The sequence below is a fragment of the Onychostruthus taczanowskii genome, unplaced genomic scaffold (genome assembly GCF_017590055.1).
Source record: "Onychostruthus taczanowskii isolate IOZ18803 unplaced genomic scaffold, ASM1759005v1 scaffold24, whole genome shotgun sequence".
In the NCBI taxonomy this organism is placed as follows: Eukaryota; Metazoa; Chordata; class Aves; order Passeriformes; family Passeridae; genus Onychostruthus; species Onychostruthus taczanowskii.
Genome location: NW_024499684.1, coordinates 6,070,795 through 6,098,508, shown reverse-complemented (window position 1 = coordinate 6,098,508; position 27,714 = coordinate 6,070,795). Strand labels below are relative to the sequence as shown.

Genomic DNA, 27,714 nt, shown 5'->3' with positions numbered 1-27,714 from the left:
ATATCGACCCTGGTGTGGTCCCATGAGCAATTTGAGCATTGTTCATAAGCTCTCATGCCCATCATTTTTTTACCTGTCCTGGGGTATTTTATTTATTTATTTAATCCTGGTTTTACCAGTGAGGGATCAGCTTCACATGTGCTGTGCCTGCTCCAGGGTGCAAAACAAAAGTAGAGGCAAGTGGGAGAGATTTCCTTTAAAAGTATAATTGGATCTAAAACAGCAGTGTGGGTGCATCATACTTTACCATGTAATTCCTCAGAATGTTTTGAGGAAGACCTGGAATGTTTCTAAGGGCAAGAAAGAAAAAGGTCCTTAAGGATCTCATTACATTTTTAGAATGGGTTTGGGGCATAAAGCTGCAAATATTTTAAGATATTATAATTGTCCCCATACAAATTAGGCTGCAAATCTAAGACTGTTAGGAATTACGTGTTAACTTCTTATTTTTGTCTCATTTTTATGTGTCTCTTTGGTGATTTAATTTCTGCATATAAAATGAAGAGCAATATTAATATCTATTAAAGTGTCCAAAATGTGTAGTTGATTGCTTGTGAAAATAGTGAATCTGGGGGGAATTAGCCAGCATTGATGAAGTAATTTTTTTAGGATGTGGGGTACACACGTATATGCATGGGTCCGTTGTCACAAACAATGTGAGAGTGGGCAGTGTAAGCCTGGTGTTAATTCAGAATGTGTCACAGGGAAATAATTATTGTATCTTCTTCTACTGCATTTTCTCTTTAACATGACATTTTGCTTTGTGTTGGAAGGAAGGTGGCTTGCTCCTGCTCCTCCTTCTGACATTTCTTGTGTCACTTGGCTGTGGGATGCTGTCCCCAGGCTCTGCCCGAGCCACGGGGCCTGGGGTGGGGGAAACACAGAAAAACCCTTCCAGAGCACTGAAAATATGTGCAAAGCAGTATTTTGTTAAAACACTGGAACCTTTTGCACCCTTTCCAGTTTCAAACCACTCACCAGGCAAACTGTGTTTATTGGGGCTGTTTCTGTGTTTTTCTGGTGGCCAGGGTGCCACAGCTGGTGCTGCAGTGCCACCTCCTGATGGCTGGGCAGGACCAGAGCTGCTTGTGCAAAACACTCGGAACCAGCCTTGGAAAAATGAGGCTGCTTTGATTCATCTGGGGTGCAGAACACTTTTGACAGACAAGCAAAACGTTGGGTTTTGTTTTTTTTTCCCTTCAGCTACCCAGCTACATAACAGGTGAATTGATGTGGCACCTGCACGGTTCTGCTTTGAGGGGGGAGCCCTCTTTATATAAATAATTCAGGACCTCTCTGTGTGACAAATAGCACTTTCATCCGATTTCTGTGGTTTGATCTATCGTTTTTGGTGATGCAGCAAGATTTTGAAACTCTGTGACAGACCCATGAAACAAACACTGTCATTTGTGTGTGTGTACGTAATATAAAAAAACCTGCTTTATGAGTCTCTTTAAAGTTAATTGCCTTCTCCTCTGAAGGAAAATATTGTTCCTCTTCCTACAGCATTTTTCTGTTAAAAACAATCTTAAAGATAATTTGCTTCGTGTATGGTAACAAAACTTAGCTAAATAAAATCAGTTTTTGGTCCTGCACATGCTGGAATTGGCTGCTAATGCATGAAATGGCTAAAAATGCCATTTATTTTACATTCTGCTCAGTAAACAAGTCCTCAAAGTATATAGTGAAATTTGACAGTGATATCTTGTTCTTCAGGTGTGGCTGGGGCTGTGGAGAGGTGGGTAGGGTTGGTATCAATGTACATTCCTGTACCAGTCCTGTTGCACTTACTAGAAGTCATTGTCCTGGGGCAGCTTTTTCCTTTAGAAATGAAAAGGATTTAAGTAGAACTGAAATTTTATATTTTTCCTTAAGAAACTAAAGCCATCTCCCCCCACAGCCTGGCTGTGAGCTGGGTGACCACGTGCCTGGGGCAGGTTTGGGGATTTCTGTGTGTGGTTTCAGGCAAATAAATTCATTTTCGTACCCAAGTTAATCCTTTAGCCTCTGCTCTTCTTGAGGTGTTTAATTGGATCTTGTGTCCAACACTTCCCCACTGGAGCAGCAGTGGCAAGTGGCCTGTCCATGCAGCCATGTGGCAGGAGCCCTGTTGTAGGAAATGTCACTCTCTAGTACTTTTTTGCATCAGATTCCAGGTAAAACTTTGTCAAGTAACAGTAGGAAAGTCACTTTGCCTTCTCAGACTCCAGTTCTGTAGGAAAAGCAATGGTGGTGGTCAGCTGGGTAAAAACCTGGGAAGGTTTGCTGATGGAAAGTGCTGGACAGATAATTGGAACAGGAGGTGGACATTATTTCATAACATGTTCTGAAAGCTGATGTTTTCACTTGTTTACTTGGAAAGGTCAGAGTTTTCAAACATTCAGACATCATGAGAATGTTCTCAAAAATGAGACTTCGGATTAGAAAAAACACTGCATTCTGTCTCTTCATGTCTTAAAGATTGCTGCTGCCTTATATTTTCCAAGTTTATGATCAAAAGTATATATAGTCTGATACATGATTTGTCTTTCTAAAAAAAATTGTGTGTAAATATATATATCCCATCAATATTTTTGAAGCACTGATTGAAACCCTAGGGAAACGTTACTAAAGTTTAAAGTTTGTTTCTAATGTCAAGTATTCCAGTTGCAAAGCCAAAAGGTATGGCTGAGATGTTTTCTAATCTTTGGTGGGGTAGGCTGGGCTTGTTTGAACAGACAATGTTGTAGCTCATTCTGTTCTGCACCTTTTCTTAGAGCAGGAACACCTGAAAATTGGAGTAGATAAGAATGTAAAAGTGAGAACCTGCCTGGATGTCAATTGAAACGAAGTTTTTGGTCTTTGTTAACCAGGCAGAGAGAGACTCATGTTATAAAAAATGTGTTCCATGGCAGTCATGTAGATTGGATGAAACTTGGTTATTTTTTAAAACCTGTGATAGGACGCCTTTTTTAGTACTTTTAGTATTAAACAGCAGAGTTCCCCAGTCCATACCAACTTGCATCATATGAGAATCCAGCCCGTTAATATTTAATTTACTGACCTTTATTTTGTGGTGAGACAAATGACTTTTTAATGACTCCAGCAGACTTAGTTGCATTATAAAATGAAGCCATTGTCTAGGTTGCCAGGGAGCTACTTACTTTATAAATATAGCATTTGTTGGGAAATACCTATTAGGTACTAAAAATATTTAATTGACCTACTTTTTTTTTTTATTATTTGCAGGGTTGTGTCCTTTGTTGTGACCTCATGGTTTAACTGGGAATAAAGATGAGTATAAGCAGTGATGAGGTTAACTTCCTGGTATATAGATACTTGCAAGAGTCAGGTGAGTTTTTACAATTCTGGTTATTAAACAATGCATAATTTATTTGATCTTGATCTGCAACTGGCTTTAGCAAACACAGGCTCATTTAATTATTTTGCCAGTAGGCATGGATTCTGTCTGAACTGTTTCTTGGTGTTTCTTCTCAACAAGAGAGTGAATTCCTGCCAAGTTACCTTCTGTAACTTAATCAGCTTTAGTCATTTGGAGTCTTCGGATGGCAGTCAAGCAGCCAAGGACTCACTTGGTTGCTAAAATGCATTTTCCTGGAGATCACTTCTCCACAGGGTGATGATGGCACTTTGCACCGTTTTCTTCAGGGCTCCTTGAAGAAGAAAATAGAAAGATCAGCAAAATGCTGGTTTTTCCTGTTGTTTTGGAGTGATGGTGCTCCTGCCAGCTGGTCTTGTGCAGCTGAATTCCTTGCCTGAACCTGACTGTGGGAGGGCAGATGTGGCTGTGTTTCAAAGGAAGAAGTGACAGCTGTGACTATGACTTGTATCACTTGACTCTAAATAGAGGTGAACAGATTTTTTGCAGGAATAACCCTTGAGGTTCCCAAAAGCCTCCATCCCTCCAGGACCTTCTTTTGGAGGATCTTTCTGAGTAGCCAGGATCTCCTGCTTCTTAGGAGAAAGAGCAAAAGACACTTGAATATTGTCAGACTTGAAAGGAAACCCTTTTCCTATCATATCCCTTCACACTGTGTCTGCACAACACGAGAATGCAGCAGTGCTCCCTTATTTTTAAAGCTTCCCCAGCCCAGTCAGATCAGCAGTTTGAGTTTGTGTTGCATGTTTGGGTTCCTAGATGCAGCCATATGGCTTCAGGGAGTTTTGTGGTGGTGGTTATTCGTGAAGCTCTGTAAGAGACAACATCATCTTTTACTCACAACTGTGATATTGATTGCTTAACACAACCTACATTTAGAATGGGAAGATCTGACTGGAAGTCAGGGCATGCCCCAGTAAATGAACAAGTGATGATTGTCAGCTGGCAGGAGGGAATATGATTTCAGCAATACATAAAAGAAGTCTGCATATTAAAGCAAAAATACACTTTTATCTTAAGACTGGAGTTTAAGAGATCAGCTTTAATGTATATACATATAGATATATAAGAAAATATGCACATATATTTCATATTTTACCTTGCTATTTCAATCTTTATTGATTTGTAGTTTTTGTTTAGTGATTGCTGATGGGTGGCTTCAGGCTTGTTGGAAATGCATTTGGCTGATGCAACGTATGTCCACTGCTCCTGGACTTCCCAAATTAAGGAGAGAAGCTCCAGAAGCAATGGTGGATGACAGACTTTTACAGTTTCTGCTTGTCAGAAGAAAGCAAAACCTCATTTTTCTGCCTGAATTTACTGAAAACTACTACACGCTCTTATTCCAGTTGCAGATTGCTTTTGTCATAGAAGCCAAACTTACAAAATTGCTTCATCTTCATTTGAAAGTTTGCAGTCAGCTTCTTGCTTACCTGACAGGGAAAAAGAAAAAAAAAATAAATAAAGTGGTTTAAGAAAAAATGCCATGACAATAGTTAACTTGCTGAAACAACTATTTTTCTCTAGCTTAAATTCAGTTTTTTCAAAGTGATCAAATAAATAGCAAGCAGCTACCATTGCTGCACCATAACATGTTTGCCACTTCTTACTCAGTGCACAGTGCTGATGTAGCTCTAAATGCCAGAGCATATACAATTATGGCACTATGATCTGAATTCTGTTCACATACAGATCCATTTAACTTTCATGGGTATCAAATCAGTGAGTGAAAATAGCAAGTGAGTCTTGTGTCTTGGAGAAATATATATTTTTTATTAAATACTACATATCATACGATACTTACATGTAGTTTGTGAGTATATGAACACTTTTAAATGCTATAGTGAATTTTGTACTTTATACTGACTCGTGCATAAATTTTTTGCCATTGATACTGTAATTAATAATTGTTGTGTTTATATATGAACTTCGCTTTTCTCTTTTTGTACACTTAAACTGTGAGGGAATTGAGGTGTTTTGACAAGTTTTTGGTAGTTCAGAAGTATGCTGTAGCATTATGCTTTGTGTAATTTGCTCAGGTGTTAAACAGAAGGTCCTACCATGGCACAGCAAGTAGCATTGTTTATCTGTAAATAAATTCTGATGTCTTTGCCTTGTTTTAGGGTTTTCCCATTCAGCATTTACCTTTGGTATAGAGAGCCATATCAGCCAGTCTAATATAAATGGTGCTCTGGTGCCACCAGCTGCTTTGATTTCCATCATCCAGAAAGGTCTGCAGTATGTAGAGGCAGAAGTCAGTATTAATGAGGTAAGGAGGCTTTGCCTGCAGGAGTGCTGTGTCCTTGCTTGCGCTAAGTTTGAATGTTAGTATTTTTTCTTAACTTTCTTGTATCCTTTTTACTTTTACTTCATATTCCTTACTTACTGCTGGTGTTCACCATGACTCTAGTGGTGGAACCAGAGTGGAGTGACATAACTGGGTGGGGTTTTGCCCAGTGCAGCCACTCAACACCAGGCATGGTGTTCTGGCTCTTTGCTTGAAGATCCATTGTCTGCAGAGTTTTCACCCTCTTCTAATGTTGTAGTGCATCTAGTGCAATAGGATAATAATGGAGAGCGTCAATCTCTTAATTTTTTGGTTTGTACACTGGCACTAGGGAGATGGGAGAGCACTGTGCAGCTCTTGTTTGGGCTCTTGTGTCATCACAGTGAAGTAATGTGAGCCCAAAGGCAAGATTTCCAAGGAGAGAGGGGGTTTGAATTTGTGGCAGGAAGGTTGAAGGTATATGCCAGTTTGCCTTTTGCCTCTGCTGGCTAATTCATCTTGAGCAGGATCTGTTAAATTTGATATTTAAATGGTTATTCCAGCAGTACTATGTATCTTCCTGCCTGATGCTGCAGACACTCTCCCTCAATTTCCATTCTCATTTGTTCCTGGAAGGTGAGAAGCCTTTCTGTGTGTCAGTCAGATTACTGAAGAAACCTTTTTTTTTCCCATTAATTCTGCTCACTTTCCAGTCTCCCTTATGCCTGCTGTTTGTGTGGTTTTCACAGTCCTAGTGAAGCAAATCCTTTCCCTTAGGAAGCCTCAGAAAAATAAAGCAAGTGATAGGAATAGAAGAAGAAGACCCTATATTTATTACAAGGAATCCTTCTAGTCCCTAAAAATAGATCCTTACAAAGCCCTAGCATATGTATAAGGGTATTTTTAACTGGGTCTTGTCCATTTCAGGATAAAATTCTTCCTTGTTGTTTGAAAGCATGCCAGCACAGTTTAAAAAAAGGAAGAAAACTAGTCAACTCCCCAGATAATATGTTTATGGAAAGTATTAGTCTAATAAGACTATAACTTCACAAGTCAGTGACCCGAGTTGCAATGTTTGCAACTCTCTCTTCAAACAAACCATTAGATTTTGCTGCAGCCACTCATGTTTGAAATCATATTCATAGCTAGCTTACAGAATTTTTTGCTTTAGCAGACAATTCAGCAAACTCGAAACAAGAAACTTTTGATTCCACAGGCTCTCCCAGAGGCCTGCAGTGGCTTTTTTTGCATATTTATGGTGACCAATTAACTTCAGACTAAAATTCCAGTCCTGACCACAGCAATGGTGATAAATCACTTCCAGCACCATATGTAGACTGCTTTGTTATATTAAATCAAAATGTTTTCTTCAGTTTTGCTTGGAATTTTTGCCTGTAATGTTAATTTGTACTTGGTGTTATCTTTTTTTTTTTTTTTTTCTCCCTGTGCTGTAATTTAGGATGGTACCTTGTTTGATGGTAGGCCGATAGAGTCTCTCTCACTGATAGATGCAGTGATGCCTGATGTGGTACAGACAAGACAACAGGCCTACAGAGACAAACTTGCACAACAGCAGGCAGCAGCTGCTGCAGCTGCAGCCACCACCAACCAACAGGGATCAGCGAAAAATGGAGAAAATACTGCAAATGGAGAGGAGAACGGAGCACACACTATAGCAAGTAAGTTGAGACAGAAATTGCTTTAAGCTGGGTTAGCATTTCCTAGTTGTTTACCATTGTATGAGCTTGTAGACAATGAGGTAAAAATGTAGAGTTTGGAGTAACCCTTCAACTTGCAGAGAATTCCTTCATCACGGGTCATACTTGAACAGATTGTGTCTCACCTTTGGTTGTCCCCAGTTTTGATATCTGGGGTTGCAGGAGTCAAAGTTCTGAATTTATTAATTCACAATATTCCCTTGGCTGGTCTCACTTCCAGTACTACTTCTTTTCCATCACCTGAAGGTTTTTCACAGGGCCCTTGCATAAAAAGGAAAAAAATTGAGTAATTCCTGAGCAGAGTCCAGTCCATGGCAGGTTAAAACTGAGTATTGCTTTTGAAGCTCTGCAAACTCCTTCCAAAAAGTTCTGTAAAACCCATGGATCCAAGAGCTGTGCCTGGCTTTTCTAGTGATACTGAGTTCAAGGTTGCTGGGACGAGCCCTGTGTCCCTTGTCTCTTTTATCAATATCAGGTTTCACTATTTGCTAGTCAAAATTGCTCAGTGCAACTGCTCTCAGGTTTGCTTTATTCATGAATACCATTTTAGCTGTGGTTGGTGAAATAAATGGGGTATGTTTGTCATCACTGGTCAAAGGAACATATCTTACAATGAGGCTTAGTATGGAAAAGTTTGGGTCAGGCATTAAACTGTGATTTCGAAAATACTCTTCTGGAAGTCTGAATTGCATGTTTAAGTGTAGGAGTTACAGTTCTTTCTGTCAAAACACCTGACGAAATGACATTTTTGAGAGAATATTAATATTAAGCCATGTACAAGTTTTACAGCCTGATTTTACTAGGTTTTTCATTAGTATATGTGATAAAAAGCTAGGAATACATTCTTTGGCTGAAACAAATAAGGTCTCTACTTTGATTCTTTAATTTAAAAATCTCAAATGAGTATTTACTTGAAAACTGTGAACTGGATAGAGGAAGGGTAGACCTGAGATCTCAGCCCTGTTAAATGTGATCTACCAGCAACCCCTGCTGGCTGTACAGCACTTCAGACTGGCATCGATCCTTTGACTGAAGCAATGCTTTATATGGTGCTCTTTCTGAAAAAATACTCATGTTTTAATAGCCTTTTCTATTTTCTCACATGCACAAACAGTGACAGAAACCCTTAATGCTAAATTAAGCAATAGCTGTGAAATGATTTCTTTAACCGCAGTGAATAAATATGGAGCAGGTGAACTGTGCAGCATTCCTTACATTCTGCATTTGCACTCATTATGAATTTAGTTTTAATAACAGAAAATGATTGATGGTAGATGCCAAGAAAACTGTTTTGTCAGTTGAATTACCCCCAGTACGTTCTACAGAACAATATGGTTTCAGTCTCACTTCCATGCAGAAAGTTACACTGCCATAATTCCACGGCAATTGCTGATGAAGTTGGAGAAGCTTGGTTATGTTAACTCTATCACCAAATGTGATTATATTCATTAAAGGCATTTCGTAAATGGAGTGTTGGAGATGTAGATTTAAAACCTGTTTGACTGCAATTGGTGAAAAAGATTTTTGAAAAGGAATATGTCATAAATGTATTCCTACAGCACAAGCTAGACTAGTAACATATTGTACTATGCAGTATTGGGCCTGAAAAACAGAGTACTTGTAACAGCACTTATTTTTTAGCATAGCGAAAAATTAACTTTTTGGCCCTAATTCTGAAGCTCCAAATTTAAATCCATTTGGATGTGAAGGTTTACAGGGGCGAAGAGTTTTCTCACATTTTCGAAACTCCCCATCTGTTTATAGTGCTTCATTAATTGGAACTGAAAAAATAAAAGAGCATGACAGATCTGTCAAATTTTTGAATCGCATAAATTGTGAATTTTTGCACTCATGGCAGAAGAATGTGAAACGTACAGGAGTCACAACATCCCAAAATACTAAAATCCGCCTCTCTGTACTGTTGTTTCCCATAATGCAGATAATCACACGGATATGATGGAAGTAGATGGAGATGTGGAAATCCCTCCCAACAAGGCAGTGGTGCTGCGTGGCCACGAGTCCGAGGTGTTCATCTGTGCCTGGAATCCCGTTAGTGACCTTTTGGCCTCAGGGTACGTGCACTGTCTGTGTCTGTGCTGGGGCACACTGCTGCTGCCTGGGCAGGGCAGCAGGCTCAGGGAACACCTACCCCAAGCATCAGATGGCACAGTGCTGTGTGGAAAATAGCACTTTTAATTGGAGATTATTATTATCATTATCATTATTGCTATTATTGGTGATGATGGTACACGGGAAGGGCAGAAAGCTCAGGGAACATCTTCCCCAAACATCAAAATGCCACAGCATTTGTTCTTTAGAGAACAGTGCTTTAAAATTGAATGTATTATTATTTATTTATTTATATGAAATCAATTAATTAATATATAATCAATATCTAATACTAATTAATAATCAATTAATAGACTATAAAATACAGTTATAATGTAAAAATATATAAGTATAATTATTATGTAATCAATAAATACTGTAATATACATCACATAGCATATATATTGTGTAGCATGTGTCATATATATCATATTATATATTTTATATTACATACTATGTAGATATATGTATATGTAATATATATAATACATATATGTACATAAATATATTTCTATAATGTATGTGTAATACATATAAAATGTAAATATGAGTATATGTAATATATATTAATAACTATATATAGTGGTTTGTGTAACTATATATAAGTGTAATACATATTATCTATTCTTTCACATCCCATATATTATAATGTCATACATTGTTACAGTATATTACTGGTCTATGGTATATTGCACGTTATATAACACTACAGACTGCCATTACACTGATCCATGTGCATGTGCACATGGAACGAGCGGGATGGCCCACGTGTGAGCAGCAGGATTTCTGTCCCCACGGGGTGTCCTGCAGGTCTGGCGATTCGACAGCGCGGATCTGGAACCTGAGCGAGAACAGCACGAGCGGCTCCACGCAGCTGGTGCTGCGGCACTGCATCCGGGAAGGGGGGCAGGATGTGCCCAGCAACAAGGACGTCACCTCGCTGGACTGGAACGTAAGTGCCCGTGGCAGCGCTCCCAGTGCTCCCGGGAAAGCCCTGCCTACGGCACCTCATGGTCACCCCTTAGGTGACAGCAGCGCTGGCCTCTGTGGCAGCACCTGAAATATTTCTGTTTTGATCAGCGTTGTAACTTCTGTTACACTTCAGGAACTTCTTTCTAAAAACTTTCAGTCAATAAAATGTCATAAATCCTATTCCCATCTATTCTACCTCAAATTTGCTTTGTGCTTTTAGTTTTGAATTAAGTAGAAATAAATAAATAAATAAATAACCTTTTTGCTGGCAGAGTGAAGGTACACTTCTAGCAACTGGGTCTTATGATGGCTTTGCGAGGATATGGACTAAAGATGGTAAGCAAAATACTTTTTTAATTTACGATATATTTTCCTATATTGTGGCTCACGGCATAGTTTTTTATTTTTTAATGTATTCATATCAATATAAATTTTCAGGTAATCTTGCCAGCACCTTAGGGCAACATAAAGGTCCTATATTTGCGTTAAAATGGAACAAGAAAGGAAACTTCATTTTAAGTGCAGGAGTGGACAAGGTGAGATAATCTTTGGTAAAATTAAAATTCTTTCCTTCACCGTTATAATCTAACTGTAAGCAAAATAGCAAAACTATGCAAAGTAAGTAAATTAAACTAAAGGCATGGGATGTAAATATGTGCTTACAAAGATCTTGTTATGCTTAGCTGTGTTTCCTTGGTTTTTATAGTAGTTTATTGAGACATTTTAATTTCCTAGATTGCAGTGTATTGAAACCAGAAACATTAAACCTTTGTAAAACTAAACCATCTAAATTCAGTGAAGCACTTCAAGCAAAGCCTTAGGAAAACAATTCTGCTAGAGGGGTAGGTCAAGGCTGAGTTGGATATCAGTCAAAGCTGAGAATGATTGTAAAGATTAGAGCTGGAACATAAGGGGAGTTGATATATGTGACTGGGGAGGTGCCAGCTGTGTAATGCCACGGAGCTTATTGTTTGTCTGGGTTTTATTTCACATCTCTAAACAAAGTCAGCTTTACAAGGTCTTTCAGCTTAGAGCTGTTGTTAGTGTGAGAGGTTTTATGTATGAGTGGTAGGAAGGGCACAGAGTGAAGGGAAATGTACTTAAAGTGAATTCAGAGAATCAAATAGACTATAGCAAGAGTAAGGAGAGTTGATTTTTTCCTCTGTAACCGATTCAAGGTGCAGAAGTCAGCACAGGTTCTCTCTTAGAGTGGCAAACTGCAACCTCATTACAACCTCTTAAAACTGGCAGTGTCACTGTAAAGTAGTAAATTTTCTCCTTTATTTAGTTTTTTTTCCCCTGCATTCATGTACTTGGTTTGCTTTATTAGCCAGCTTTATAAATGCTTGTGCTGGCACAAAGGAAGGAAAATTTAATGTCTCAAAATATGGAAAGGATGTGTTTACTCTTTGGCATCTGTGATAGTTATGCCAGTTTTTAAATATTTGTGGAGGTACAGCTTTCATTTGCAGGAAAATAATTAAGGAAGAACTAGAAACCTTGTTTCAGTCAATAAAACTTCTCAGAAAAACTGAGATTATGCTTTGGAAAATATTCTGCTTTAGCAGAGAGAAGGATCCAACCTTAGGCTCCTTTTCCATAGTTATTTTGTGTGGTCAATTCATGCTTCCATTGAATTTGCTGTCAAAATTTTCATTGGTCATTGAGGTAGGGCAGGGATATTAGCATATAAGGTACTGATTTTGTCATGTAAGGTTTCTTTAACCAGAAGGTTATGAAAGTATTGGCAGAGAACAACATAGACTGAAATTACACCCTTAAATTTTTCAGTATGTGACTAACTGTTAATAGCATCTCCTTAGGAACAAGTGAGTAACTGATAGTACAATTTGAATATACAAGTATCTGAAATTAAAATAGGTGTGTGGAATGGATAATGAGAATATAAATAGGACTATGGGGATAAAACTGTTTAAAAGCCCACAAATTCCTTCTTCCCTCTAGACCCCAAAATGTTGTGGCTAAACATCTTTCTAATGCAATCTTAAGTTTTCTACTGTTTTCTGTACATCTACTACTATTTCTTTTAGTACTGGATCAAACTCTAGAAATGTATAATCAAGAGCAGGTTTGGGTGATGGTGAGCAGGGTAGGTATTCTCATACTTGTGAGTGGTGGTAGTTGTGGGGAAATCAGCAATTTGTACAAGTTTTTTTATTGTTAATTTATCTGTTTAACACAGACCACAATTATTTGGGATGCCCACACTGGCGAAGCCAAGCAGCAGTTTCCTTTTCATTCTGGTAAGTCTTGATTTCATCATTCAGATTTGTTATCTGAAAAGACAAAATTTTAAATAAATTAAAAAATCTGATGTTTGTGGTGCTTAGTTGCATAATTTAAAAATCTTACAGGTAGTCTTTGGTTACTTATAGTCCCGTATTGGAACATTGAGAATGTAAACAAAGATGGATTTGTTCTGATTTTATAACTCACAGTTTTATTGCAGTTCCAACAAAGTCACAGGAGATAAATAATCCACGTATTCCTGACTTTCTGTAGTATGCTGGCAGACAAATCATGTGGGCAGGCCACAGGGATTAGTGTTTATCACCTAAGGACTGCATTTCTCATCCTGCTGCTGCAGAGATCCCACCCTGTATCCCATTGTTCCCTTGTCCCTGGGTTGTTTGGCCACAAACCAGCTGACGCAGACAAATCATGTGGGCAGGCCACAGGGATTAGTGTTTATCACCTAAGGACTGCATTTCTCATCCTGCTGCTGCAGAGATCCACCCCCTATCCCATTGTTCCCCTGTCCCTGCGTTGTTTGGCCACAAACCAGCTGAGAGCATTCACTGGCCAGCTGGGCTGGGAGTGCAGGAGGTCAGACAAATTGCCTTGTGGGCTGCATGCTGAGCAATCCTGCCAGAGTCAGCTGGAAGGCAGAATGGAGAGGATGGCAGACATGTCATTGAAGGGCCTTTAAGAAACATGTCTCGTTCCCACTCCTTATTCCTCCGGCGCCACATTTCCAGAGCCATGACAGCAGTCAGAAACATCAACTCAGCATTTACTCCAAGCAGTTCTCTCTGTGCTATCTGCCATAAATAGCTGGCTTGATCAAGTGGAACATGTTGCCCATGATCAAGCTTCGAGTTGCCACACCTTACAATGCTGGAATTAAGAAAGGAAATAAATCCTCACCCATCGGTGAGCAGGAGCTGCTGGTGCAGATGAGCTCATGCATGATGATGTGTGAAGTTGTGGGAGCCTGTTCTTGTGCTGACTCCTGAGATTTTTTTATAGATGACTTAACTACAGCTTGATGTCCTGCTGCACTGTCTTCTGTATAGCTTTGATTTCTAATATGTTCCATATTATGATGACTTATATTAAATTTGTTCCATTTTGTGTAAGACTTGTTTTAGCTGCATTTCTTACTGTTCATAGTGTTTATCTTCAGAACAGCTGTAAAGTTAATGATTGCTTCCTGTTGGCTTTTGTTCCAAGGTGGTGCATGCTAAATTTGTATATCAAATTCCTGCAGAGTGTGTACTATAGTATTAAATATCTTTCTTTTTATTTTAGCACCAGCATTAGATGTTGATTGGCAGAGTAACAACACATTTGCCTCTTGCAGTACAGACATGTGTATTCACGTTTGTAAACTAGGACAAGATAGGCCCATCAAAACCTTCCAGGGTCACACAGTAAGTACTGCAAAAAGGGGGTTGCTCTGTGATATTTTTATTAGTTAGAGATTGGGGGCTCAGTAAATTTACCAATACCCAGAACTTGGGTAATTGGCTACAGGCAGTAGATGCACACATAGGTAGTTATGGTTAAGGACTTATGGCAATTACAATCTTTGTGTTCAGAACAATTTTCACCCCCTTGTGCAGCTTGTTTTACCAGTGTCAGGATGCAGGAGTGAGCTTTAGGAGAAGAAGCATGATAACTTCAAGACTTTGCCAGGTGGTGTACAGGAATGCATGGGAAATGTGATAAATAGATAGCAAAAAGCTGTTAGTTGTTATTGAAGGCAAAGCTATGAATAAAAATTAAGTGTTAAAATCCTGGCAATTATGCAAATATTCATAACTGCTGTCCAGCTTTATCTTTTGTAAGCTCATTTTGTAATGGAAGGGAAGACTCCAACTTACTCTCTTTGTTCACTTTTAGAATGAAGTAAATGCAATCAAATGGGATCCAACTGGTAATCTGCTGGCATCCTGCTCTGACGACATGACTCTAAAGGTAATGGGAGTTCTGGGGCTGGGCTTTGTCTTTGTAGACTCTGGAATACACTCCATTAGCCTGGACATTCCAGCACTATCACTGTACTTGCTGTGTTGCCCTATATTCATTCTTTTTTAATATAACAAGGTTAGGCAATCCTAGAAATCCTTGTTAATCAGGGCCAAGCTTTGGTCCAGAGGACTTGTTACAGGCTGCCAGCCTGAGACTTGGAGCATGATTTATTAGGTGCTTTTAGCTGTTCACAGAATCAGGTCATTAATCATTAAACTGTCACGCTTGATGGTTGCTTTTGGTTGAAAGAAAAAATTTGGAATGCATGTCAGGTAGCACATTCAAGAATGGGTGACTTGCTCCTTTCCTGGTTTTCTTCTGCTTTCCCTTTCTTTCTAGTTAAAATCTTTGGCATGTTGTTTCTTCAGAGGCCATGTGCTGGCCTGGATTTTTCCAGTTCATCAGGAGTCATTCTGCGGTTTTCAGTCACACCTACACTTGTCCTCCAAGTGATTCTCAGCTATGTGCTTTCTTGTAGAACAGGGGCAAACTTGTGAGTGCAGAGGACACTGCAGCTTACACATGTGACTTCAGGGCACTCTAGAGATCCCTACAAACCTGCCACCAGCAGAAATGAGGTTGTTCATGCCTGACAGGCCTGTGCTGCTTCCATGGTACACATGCTTTATATTCACTGGGACCTTCAGCCCTGTGCTTGGTAGAATTTCAGGATACCTTTTTTACATGGACAGCACTGTCCTGCCAGTAACCCTTGGGACAGTTAATTCCATGCAGCTCACTGCTGTTTAATCAGGGAATGGCTGAATGAGTAGCCACATATCCCTCCTGCTGGCACACGGTCAGGCTCTGGCAGGGGAAATCACCTTATCTAAATACAAACACTTAAGCATTAAGCCTCCAGTCTAAAGCTGGATGTCTAGACATCTCCAGTCAGCAGTGTCTAGCACTGCTGAAGAGCAAGTTATCCTTTCCTAAGTGTCTTAAGTGTGATGAGGAATCCCCTGAGAGCATCAGTTGTTCTCCACTGGCAGTGCATGGAGTCAAAATAGCCAGCTTAAGCCAGGTATTTAATACTTAAACAGCTAAAAGTCCAGGGTGATGAATTCCAGTCTGGAGCTTGAGCTGCTGTTGCTGCTGCCTCTCCATGAGTAGAGGTGACAACTGGGAATGTGTCAGCATTTGTGGGATTCAAGCAATTAACTTCTTGGTGGCTGTTTCAAATGGAGCCCAGGCTGGAAAGAATGTTACTATTTTGTTCAGGATTAGCTCAAAAGCCACATGCTGGAGGCTAAGTCTACGCATCACTAATCACTTGTGGATCACTTACTTTTCAATGGCAGAAGGAATAAATACCAGGTTTGGAAGCACATGGAAGGTGCCTAGTGATTTATTTACTTGGCCAGTTCCTATCTACAGCTTAACATTCTCTAGGGCAGCTGATACAGACTCTTTCATCTATGCTAGTTTTGGGAAGAGAGGCTAGATTTTGATCCCATCAATTAAACTGGAAATACAATTTCAGTTCTGTCTGCACATTGGAAATCAATTTCCTCTTCAGCAAAGCAGCAGTTCTGAAAAGCACCATTTGTTTAGACATGCACCTCAATTGCAGCTTAACATGGTTGTGTTTAAACATGCTCCTGGTAGCTTTTCCCAACAAAAAGCATTATTGAGACAGATATTATTAAAAATAGCATTCAGGTGGTTATCTACCCTTTAAAATTTCTGCCATATAAAAGCCTTCCCAAATCCCTTCTGTAGAAGCCATATAAACTCTTAATAGAATAAAGTTATTTTGTTTGTTGGGCGTGATCATACAGGAGTTGGAGTCCTCTAATGAACTCTTTGAAGCACTGAACACTGAAATCTGGCAATGCAAATACTAATATGTCAGGAAAATGCCATAGTGGTATTTGTGTCTCTGGATTTGTATGAAAACAGAAAATGTCTCTACTATCCCTTTATTTCACTCAGTCTGTGTAGCAAGAAGTTCATTTAAAAATAGGACCGTGATATTTTATCGACTCAGACATGAACATTTACGTACTGCTCTTCTCATTTCAGCATCTGCTCTCATCCCTGCACTTTTCAAGGGGTTTGCAGTTCACTCAGGCAGTTTGGTTTCTACAGGCAGCACCGTTATTATTAATTCACCTCTCTGGGGACTTAGAGAATGAAAGGTCCTGGAATAAAACTTGGCATAATTACTCTAGAAACCCAACAATTGTAGCAAATGTTTTGAGTGGCCTAAAAGATAACAGTCAGTCTGGAAATGATACAGGAGAAACATGTAAAACATGAAACATGTATTTTAATACAATATTGTGCTAACTTATTTGTGTTTTCCTCCCTTTTTATCATAGATCTGGAGTATGAAACAAGACAGTTGTGTCCATGATTTACAAGCACACAACAAAGAAATTTATACTATCAAATGGAGTCCTACAGGACCAGGAACAAATAATCCAAATGCCAATCTTATGTTAGCAAGGTACTATTTAATCCTGGTTTTAAATGCTTGTTAAACATTATTTTTACCTCACTTTCTATAAATGTAAGTTCACAGAATGTTTTGAAGCATGTAAGATACTTTATCATATTCTATTTGTATTAGCAACAAAAATATGTTCAATTGAGATGTAATAAATCTGTTTTTTTTTTTTCCCTTGACAGTGCATCCTTTGATTCTACTGTTAGGTTATGGGATGTAGACAGAGGAATTTGTATTCATACTCTGACAAAACATCAAGAACCTGTGTACAGTGTAGCTTTCAGTCCTGATGGCAGGTACCTGGCCAGTGGCTCCTTTGATAAATGTGTACACATCTGGAATACACAGGTATTGCTCTTGTCTGTGTAGAGGAATTTGTGTTTTGGTCTTTTCCATCCTTCCAACCTTTGTTTATCCATTATACTTCAGCCACAAAGAGCTTTGTCATTCCTAACACACTGGTTTTCTCTTTGTTCTGAGATTATTTCTTTTAATGATTGTACATTTAATTTCTCTCTTTGAATGGTTGCCTGTGGTGAGGTAATACTTGTCTTTACATTGTCTTAGCAAAAAAAAAAAACAAAAACAAAAGGACAAAAAACCCCAAAAAGACCCAACCAAAAACTCACCAACAAAACCCCACGTTGAAAAAAGTTTCTCCAAGAACATATTTCATCCAAAAATAGTCTTTGTTAACTCTGAACTTTAAATTCTTGATAAAACAAGGGTTTTGTGAAAAATGATGACTGGGTGTAGACATACTAATCTGACTGGCTGTTTCATTGAATTTCACTGACAAACAAGAGAATGCAAAGTGAGGGAAGATAATGATGACAAAGTATTTTTATGAAACTTTCTCAAAAAGGATACTATTCCTTGTTTTGTATTTCTGGCAGAAAAAAAGGGCTTGTTATGTTTGAAAGTCTAAAGACCTTGTTGTCAGGCGTGATGCAATCTCTGGCTACTGGGCATTGGGTATTAATTTCTGAAAGGCTTGTTTTAGTAATTGGAAGTAGTTGTGACCCTCCCCAGTTTTGCCCATCAAACACAGGAGCTCAGATGCAATGATTGTGCCACATTCCTTAACAAGGTGCTGAGACTGTCCACAATTCTCTTCTGGACCACATTCCTCTGAGAAGTTTAGCTTTTAAAAACAGTGAGGAAATTTTACACGTACAAATTGTGCTTGCTCACTTTGATTTTGTTGTATTAATTACTTGCCTTGTCCCTTTTTTAGACAGGTGCCCTAGTTCACAGTTATCGGGGAACAGGAGGGATTTTTGAGGTTTGCTGGAATGCAGCAGGAGACAAAGTTGGAGCAAGTGCTTCAGATGGTTCAGTAAGTGTTGCTTGACTTGGCTGGTTTTCCAATAACAAACATCATCTGGAAATCTTTTAACCAACAATGGAGACAAAATTTCCTTCTCTAGCTGAAGATTGAATGCAGCCAGTTCAGCTGTAGGTTTTCAACTGTAACCCTCCTGTGGTATTTTAAGGAGAATATCTTCATTCCAGTCCAAGAACCTCAGAAGGTGTAGATATCTCCAGTTTATATTTTCTGTTCCTTCTGGGGCCTACTGTGTCAGTGTGGCTGGCTTGGAAACAAATTTGTTTTTCTTTCTCTGCCCTTTTCGAGGGAAGATGTTCAGTGTAGGTGATATTATTATAGTGCATGACAGGAATGAAATACCTTCTGCATTGCATTCAACAGCAAAACAAAGCACAGATTTCTAAATGCTTGTAATTAAAAAGTTCCTAAAAATGTCAGCAGCTATATATAAATATCAGTCTGCTTACTTTGCCTAGGAAAAGCAGGGAATAAATTCATGTTTAACTAATCATGAATGCTCCCACTGTCATTTCACTGCAGGGTGTTGGAGCATCACCTCCTGGCTGCTCTGACACTGCCCTGCAGGGAGCTGCAGTGGGATGGGAATGTGCAGGGTCTCCATAAGGAACACAGGCCTGGGGCTTTTGCTTGCCTCTGTCTCACCACGGTTTGCAAAGAAAGAAAAGGAAAGCCTAAGGAAAAGTAAAATTAAAGTAAAATAAGGCTGATAAGGGAATTGTGTTTTGAAGTGCTGTAGCTTCCTTTAACAAATGTCAGGAAAAAGCAATCCTGGCAGCTCAGTAGTGCAGAATTTCAGGTGGCATCTTAACACAGGTGCCAAAGCAATTCCCTCCTCAATGCTCCTTGCTGGTAAGTAAGGTTGTTTTGTTAGAGTTCAAATCACAAAATAGGAAGTTCTGGATTTTAAGAAGCCTAAATTTTAGAGAATTAATTTTGATTGGTCATTATATCATTTTAGTCTTGTAAGTATAGGCAATGTCATAAAAGGACAAAAGCCCAAGGCATATCCTGAGCAGAAATCGATTATCACTCCCCCCAGATGACCCCTTTTTATACATGCTGTGTAACCTTTCTAGTCCTCCAATTAATTTGGCCCAAGAGGCTGATTGTATTTGGAATAGATTTGTTTTCATTTAGTTTCTGATATTTTTAAAAATGTTGGATTTAATGTGTTCTATCTTGTTTGCTAGCAAAAGCCCTTCTTCTCCACTCTATTTTAAATGTGCTTGCACCTGGTGTTATCTTGTGTGTGGTTGTATTTATTAATAGATTTCTATATCTGACAGACCCAGCAGCACTACTTAGTGGAGATTTTGGGAAGACTAAAACTGGAATTTGTACACCGTTACCTGTTTTTTCTGATCTATTTTAGTACTTGTCCATGTACTTGAATCTAGTCTGTAAAAATATAAAATGAAATTCGAGTCAGTGCTCAGCCTCACAGTATTAAATAACAGGCAAACAGCTTACATAAGATGTTGTTGCTGCTCTGATAGTAATTCTGGAGGCAGCAGTGCCCTTAGTTCATAAAGGGCTCACCTGGTCCTTTTGATATTATTTAATCATTGATAACAGATACAAGTTTAAGCTGACAGAACCCACGTGGCAGGCTTTGCTCTGACTCTTCACCAGAGCTGTGGGAGCGCGTGGTGCTGTGCAGCTGCTGCATGTGTGTCTCTCTCTTTGCAGGTTTGTGTACTAGACCTCCGGAAATAGCGCTCTTAGTTGGAAGCCATGGACCGACTATGAATGTGTACATAGCCAAAATGACTGTCCCTGACCCATGTACTGCTATAGTCCCAATCGAACCATGGCCAGTCCACTACAGCCAAATGTAAAAGAAATATATACATATACTGTATATAAAAAAAAAAAAAAAAAGGAGAAAAAAAAAAAAGAGGAGAAAGAAAAAAAAAATTACACCCTGAAGAGGATGACAGAGTTTTGTCACAGCTTGTGAATCCTGTTCACCAAGTGCTGGAATCTGCTGTGCCCCAAAATAACATTTAAAGGTTTTTGGATATGAAAAACAGAAGAGAGCGAGAGAGAGAGAAATATACCATATACAAGAGCAGACCCATATACATACCAAAATCAGAAGATACTAATGGCAGCCTTCATTACCCCTTCCCCCATGAAATCCATTCTCACGTGGATTTGTGGGGTATTTTTGTTTTCCTTCAGTAGTTGAGCAGTTTGTGTGTACAGAGAAAATGGACTTACAGAAATCTGCAGCAGTAGTTTTTTTTCTTTGCTTTTAAACATTGGGTTTTCTGTTTTGTTTTGGTTAAGTTTACGGATGCATGAAGTAAGGGAGTGATTTAGTTTCTTGTTTATATTTTTTCACCTTGAAAAAAAAAAAAAGGTGTTTCTTTGAAACATGTTTTGATGCATTCTTTGAAGAGGTAGTTTGAACCTGATAGTGTTTGGTACATTTTGTGGCTCCCAGAGCACAATTTTGTGAACAGAGGGAGGGTGGAAAAGGGATTAGGGAGAGAGAAGAAAAAAAAAAATCCTTCTTTGCAGCGTGATATTCCACGTCCTTCTCATCTACAAAGCAGGACAGAAATGGGTATAATGCTATGTTTGATTTTTCTGGTGACATGGCTGAAATGCAGTAATTTCTTATTTGGGACATAATTCTGCCAAACTTAAGAACAGAAGGGCACAAAAACACAGGAAAAAATAAAACAAACAGGGGTGCAAAAAAAAAGGAGAAAAAAATAAAAGAGGAAAAATGCATCTTCTGTTGCTTTAAGACCATAGCTAAAGTATGGTTAAATTGTGCACTATTGTGAAAAGGAGCAAAGTATAGCTGGGGGATTTTGTTTAAGAGGTTAAGATCTTTCTGGACAAGGGTTCACGCCACAGCTTCTTTGAGAGTTGCCCATCATTATTTGTAGGAGCTTAGATGTATAATTGTAACCAAACTCCAGTATTAAAAGTATTTCATGTAATTTTTCTTTATTAAAATAAAATCTTTGGCATATATTTGATAACACTGCCATTAAGAGGCAAAATGTTTACTACCTTAGATTTAAAAAAAAAGATCTTAAACAGAGGACTTGCTTCAAGTTTATTTTAATAGCAGTGATTCAGCTTATTTAAAAGATGAATACTTGCACTAATTCCCCTGCTGCTCCAGTCCTGCAGTTTATTGTATCTTGTGACTACATTTTTTTCCAAATATAGGGTAGATGTAAGCTGCTATTTTTTTAATAATCACTACTATATAGTGTCTTTTACTCTGTTTACAATATCAAGTATTTTTCTTACAATGACAGATGTATATGGCAAACCTTTTTCTGCTCATGTGATTAAAAGTATACTAATAGTGATTTTATTTGTAAATGATAGCATGAGGTTGTGTTTATGCGTATGTGTAGTCGAAAAGGTTGCATCATGTCTTGCATAAGGTTCCAAGAGTGTAAATTTATAAAAAGAGAGGTTGTCAAATTTATGTCACAGACATTTTACTTAAGGAATGGTTTATATTACAGAGCTTTGCAAAGTTATCGGTTTTATAACACTATTTCAATCACAATTAATTTTGTGACTTATGATTGTTAGTCTCTAACCTATTTTTTTATTCATTTGGGGTTTTTTCCCCTCTCAAAGTTAAGTATAAATTCATTAAATTGAGATAATGCAGCTTTGACATTTTAACCATCGTTCTTTGGGCATCGATTTCTGCTATTTCCATGAAATAAACATGACTTGAAGCAAGTCTGAGTTTGGCTAAGGTAGGGTAGCAATTTGCCAGTGGTTGAGAGGAGTCAACAATAATACATGGTTTATATACACCCCAGGATTATACTGCTATCATACACAGTGTTTAAAACCAACACCAAGTCATATCCATAAAGACAGTTATCTGTGGTGGTTCTGTGCCAGCTATTTTTAGGGTTTTGGAACATATTGGAAATGTTTAGAGCAATTACCCTGTGAGTTACAATATGTAGGAAACCTAATATATTGAGTGTCTGGCACTTGAAATATTGCTTTTATTGCTGGAGGTCCATGACTGTGGCTGACCTCTGTCATTTAATGAAAAAAAAATAAAAATAAAAAAAAAATCTGTGCAATAATTTTAAACTGTGCTCCCAGGAATAGACACAAATGTTTTGAGTATGTTTAAGCTGCATTTTTCATTTAGCAATGCATTTGTCAATTGCACTGAATTTAAATCTGAAAGTCAGAAGTGATTCTTGATAGTACTTTTGTATTTTAATATGGACAGTTTATTCATTTTCATAAAAGTTATTGGATGATTCTTTCAGCCAATCTAAACCGAATTGTGGTGGAATTCTGTGACATAGCTGCAAAATCACACAGCCATGTTTTAGGGTATTGCCATTTTCCTCTTTCTCAGTCATCAGCTGTTTTGGTTGCAATTTGCTTCAGCATAGCATCACACACTCAGAAATAGAGAACACCAGAGCTCCAGCGTGTCCAGGACAGGGCTGTCAGGAACGTCGGCTCCGTTGGCTCGAGCGCTGCGGGCAGAGCCCCGGCCAGGGCCAGCAGTGCCACGGGGCCAGGCCGGTGTCCCCAAGCTGAGGTGTCCCACTGCCACAGGGCCAGGCCGGTGTCCCCAGGCTGGTGTCCCCAAGCTGAGGTGTCCCACTGCCACAGGGCCAGGCCGGTGTCCCCAAGCTGAGGTGTCCCACTGCCACAGGGCCAGGCCGGTGTCCCCAGGCTGGTGTCCCCAAGCTGAGGTGTCCCACTGCCACAGGGCCAGGCCGGTGTCCCCAAGCTGAGGTGTCCCACTGCCACAGGGCCAGGCCGGTGTCCCCAGGCTGGTGTCCCCAAGCCGAGCTCCAGCCGTAGCTGTCCTGCCTCGCATGCCACAGTGCTGCTCCTGCGCACCCGGAGCCGCCGCACGCCGGGTTCTGCCACCCTGTCAACCAAAAACCAGACAAAAACACCACAGAACCGTGACTTTAATTGTTGTTTTGATAACACAAAGGCCTCGTGTTCCAGGCTGGGGTAGACTGTCCAAATTGCTCCTTTCAAAGGGGAAGCCAAATGGCAGCAAGGCCCTGACTTTGTGTAGTGTGTACGTGCGTGCTCAGTCTCATGGATGGAGTCATTCCTATTTTTATCTGCTCAACACGATGACAGGCAAATATCCAAACAGAGGATAAAAGGAAGGGGAAAAGCTGGGCTCAGAATTAATGATGGGGTAAGAAATGAACTGCTCTTGAGTTCGCTGTCTTTCTGTGCATCCATCTCAGAATCCCGTTTGTCATTTTTGCATGACCAGATCCAGGTTTCTGTAGAGTTTGTCTTTTTCTATTTTTACTTCACCTTTTTCTGCATTTTTAAATTGATGTAAAGATTCCCAACCAGTGGACTTTTTAGTGTAGTTAAGAGAATATCTAGGTCTTCATAAAAGCTTTTTTAGACTCTTTGTAATGTTGATAAACTGAGTTTATTCTGGGACTACCATTGTGCAGGGTTATTTAGCATGTCTACTAGATGATTGGAAATCTTATATGAAACACTAAAAGTGCCTCTTTTTCTGGGTTGGGTGGAGGGGAGGTAGTAGTTACCAGAGTCAGAACGACATGGCATTTCAAAGCATGTTTCTTGATTTCGTGACACTTTAATGCATCTTGAGAGAAAGGCCAAAGATTTCTACCAATTTTAATTGATTTTCATTTTAAAAAGCACTCCTTTTTCCTTACACTGCTTACCTCATGCTGGGGCGTCTGATGGGGAATGTCCTTTGTGTTCAGGGAGAGCAGTGGGTGGCACCGGGCGGCCGTGCCGGTTTGCCAGCAGAGCGACCTCAGCAGCTGGCACCTTTAATTCATTAAAGGAGCTTCATTGCCACTGCAGGCCAGGGGGTTCAGCCTGTAAATACAAGGTTGTGTGTTCAGCAAAGAGGGGGAAGCCTTGGGACCTGATTTTTGCAATCTTTACTTCCCCAAAAATCCCACGCTCTGTCACTCCACCCTTGCCAGGGCGAGCGCTGGCGGCGCCGTGCCGAACCCCGGTGCGGATAAAATCGGCCTCATCCCCCGTGTCCGTGGGGTTTCGCCAGAGCAGGGCCTGCTGGATTTAGCCCAGTTCCTTTTTGGCTGAAGAGCAGGATAGCTCCTCCCTTCCCAAAGCCCTGTAGAGCCATTCCCCGGTGGGATCACTTCCACCCTCTCCAGACGCCTGAAGAAAGCAGAAGCAACATTGTGGCATGTTAGCAGCAAATGCGGCTTCGGGAGACAGCAGTAAATCTCCATCAAGATCCCTGACATTTTCCGTAGGGAGAGAGACATGGAGCAGTCCTCACTTCTCCCTCTAGAGAAAGCTCTGAAATACCACGAGCTGTGAAAGTGTGACTGTCTTCACTGTCCCCAAGCTGAGGTGTCCCACTGCCACAGGGCCAGGCCGGTGTCCCCAAGCTGAGGTGTCCCACTGCCACAGGGCCAGGCCGGTGTCCCCAAGCTGAGGTGTCCCACTGCCACAGGGCCAGGCCGGTGTCCCCAAGCTGAGGTGTCCCACTGCCACAGGGCCAGGCCGGTGTCCCCAAGCTGAGGTGTCCCACTGCCACAGGGCCAGGCCGGTGTCCCCAAGCTGAGGTGTCCCACTGCCACAGGGCCAGGCCGGTGTCCCCAGGCTGGTGTCCCCAAGCCGAGCTCCAGCCGTAGCTGTCCTGCCTCGCATGCCACAGTGCTGCTCCTGCGCACCCGGAGCCGCCGCACGCCGGGTTCTGCCACCCTGTCAACCAAAAACCAGACAAAAACACCACAGAACCGTGACTTTAATTGTTGTTTTGATAACACAAAGGCCTCGTGTTCCAGGCTGGGGTAGACTGTCCAAATTGCTCCTTTCAAAGGGGAAGCCAAATGGCAGCAAGGCCCTGACTTTGTGTAGTGTGTACGTGCGTGCTCAGTCTCATGGATGGAGTCATTCCTATTTTTATCTGCTCAACACGATGACAGGCAAATATCCAAACAGAGGATAAAAGGAAGGGGAAAAGCTGGGCTCAGAATTAATGATGGGGTAAGAAATGAACTGCTCTTGAGTTCGCTGTCTTTCTGTGCATCCATCTCAGAATCCCGTTTGTCATTTTTGCATGACCAGATCCAGGTTTCTGTAGAGTTTGTCTTTTTCTATTTTTACTTCACCTTTTTCTGCATTTTTAAATTGATGTAAAGATTCCCAACCAGTGGACTTTTTAGTGTAGTTAAGAGAATATCTAGGTCTTCATAAAAGCTTTTTTAGACTCTTTGTAATGTTGATAAACTGAGTTTATTCTGGGACTACCATTGTGCAGGGTTATTTAGCATGTCTACTAGATGATTGGAAATCTTATATGAAACACTAAAAGTGCCTCTTTTTCTGGGTTGGGTGGAGGGGAGGTAGTAGTTACCAGAGTCAGAACGACATGGCATTTCAAAGCATGTTTCTTGATTTCGTGACACTTTAATGCATCTTGAGAGAAAGGCCAAAGATTTCTACCAATTTTAATTGATTTTCATTTTAAAAAGCACTCCTTTTTCCTTACACTGCTTACCTCATGCTGGGGCGTCTGATGGGGAATGTCCTTTGTGTTCAGGGAGAGCAGTGGGTGGCACCGGGCGGCCGTGCCGGTTTGCCAGCAGAGCGACCTCAGCAGCTGGCACCTTTAATTCATTAAAGGAGCTTCATTGCCACTGCAGGCCGGGGGGTTCAGCCTGTAAATACAAGGCTGTGTGTTCAGCAAAGTGGGGGGGAGCCTTGGGACCTGATTTTTGCAATCTTTACTTCCCCAAAAATCCCACGCTCTGTCACTCCACCCTTGCCAGGGCGAGCGCTGGCGGCGCCGTGCCGAACCCCGGTGCGGATAAAATCGGCCTCATCCCCCGTGTCCGTGGGGTTTCGCCAGAGCAGGGCCTGCTGGATTTAGCCCAGTTCCTTTTTGGCTGAAGAGCAGGATAGCTCCTCCCTTCCCAAAGCCCTGTAGAGCCATTCCCCGGTGGGATCACTTCCACCCTCTCCAGACGCCTGAAGAAAGCAGAAGCAACATTGTGGCATGTTAGCAGCAAATGCGGCTTCGGGAGACAGCAGTAAATCTCCATCAAGATCCCTGACATTTTCCGTAGGGAGAGAGACATGGAGCAGTCCTCACTTCTCCCTCTAGAGAAAGCTCTGAAATACCACGAGCTGTGAAAGTGTGACTGTCTTCACTGTCAGTCTGGTGGGAGGCAGACGAACCAGGAAAATCTGCCATTTCGAGTGGATTGCAGATTTAGTGTTAATAGTGCTTCAGATCAGTAGTTTTGAGTACATAATTCGCTTTCTCTGCCTTTAAGTTTGAAGCTTGACAATAACTTGAGGCATGTTTTTGTTTTGTTTTGTTTTTTTATTTTTAAATAATCATTCATTTTTACTTCATAATGTTTTTTGACATTTGTGGGTAAATACAAGAAAACAGTCTGCATGTTGTTGCTAGTCCAGTGTACTTTGCAATCTTGTCCTCAACAGACTGCAGTGTGCAGAACAGTAATTCTAGAATACAGAAGTAATTTTCTCTCTCTCCTGACATTGACATTGTAGTTGTAATGGTTTCATTTGGAGTTACAAATCCTTTGGGTCTAATTCTGTGAGCCTACCTATAGCACTGGATTAAAATGTCTGCATCATTTCTTCAGTTATCCAGTTAAACTACAACTGTTGTAAAAGTGTAAACCAGCCCATGACAGTTTTTTGTACTTGTTTAAAGGACTTTTATTGTTCAGTTTTCATGATTATTGTCTAAAGAAGACTGATATAGATGTTCTATACTGTCCTGGACCATGTTAATTACACTTTATGATGTATTTTGGTTCTACATCACAATGATTTGTCCCCAAGGCCCTTATATCCCTTCTAGGCACATTTTCTGTTGCAGTTTCCCTTTGCATTGTATTGCTTTGACAACTGTAATTTGAATCAGATCTGAAAGAGGTCCAGAATAAAATATATTTTGATATTACCTTGGCTGAATGTTATATACCAATAATTTTAGACGCTTGGGATGGAAGATTTGCAGATCATTAGGCTGGGGAAGTGACAGACTGAAACACTGTTTTTACTATTTGGTTTGGTACATTTTCACATAAGACAAGGTGCACACAGCAGCAGGAGCTAATGCAGTGTGTGGCTGCAGGATCTGTGTGAGCACACGGTAGATCCTGTGATGGTGACACCCTCCCTGCCACCCTGTCC

The 27,714-nt window shown here is 40.3% G+C and overlaps 1 protein-coding gene across 2 annotated transcripts in view; it reads left to right on the top strand.

The window, feature by feature from the left end:
* The window catches only part of TBL1XR1 (TBL1X receptor 1), a 110,759-nt gene extending 83,278 nt beyond the window's left edge, over window positions 1-27,481 (top strand). Inside the window, exons 3-17 of one of the 2 annotated variants that reach the window (XR_005952784.1) lie at window positions 3,229-3,331; window positions 5,503-5,648; window positions 7,105-7,324; window positions 9,303-9,435; window positions 10,283-10,424; window positions 10,717-10,780; window positions 10,883-10,980; window positions 12,648-12,708; window positions 13,997-14,118; window positions 14,591-14,665; window positions 17,044-17,171; window positions 17,354-17,519; window positions 18,409-18,510; window positions 20,212-23,083; window positions 24,889-27,481. Coding sequence is in view for 1 of the 2 variants with exons in the window: in XM_041405714.1 (XP_041261648.1) it covers window positions 3,274-3,331; window positions 5,503-5,648; window positions 7,105-7,324; window positions 9,303-9,435; window positions 10,283-10,424; window positions 10,717-10,780; window positions 10,883-10,980; window positions 12,648-12,708; window positions 13,997-14,118; window positions 14,591-14,665; window positions 17,044-17,171; window positions 17,354-17,519; window positions 18,409-18,510; window positions 20,212-20,238 (1,542 nt within the window). In the remaining variant the exon portion in view is untranslated. Of the gene's footprint in view, window positions 1-3,228; window positions 3,332-5,502; window positions 5,649-7,104; window positions 7,325-9,302; window positions 9,436-10,282; window positions 10,425-10,716; window positions 10,781-10,882; window positions 10,981-12,647; window positions 12,709-13,996; window positions 14,119-14,590; window positions 14,666-17,043; window positions 17,172-17,353; window positions 17,520-18,408; window positions 18,511-20,211; window positions 23,084-24,888 lie in introns of those variants that run through there. The other variant, XM_041405714.1, reaches the window with a different exon arrangement.
* The last annotated feature ends 233 nt before the right edge of the window (window positions 27,482-27,714 follow it).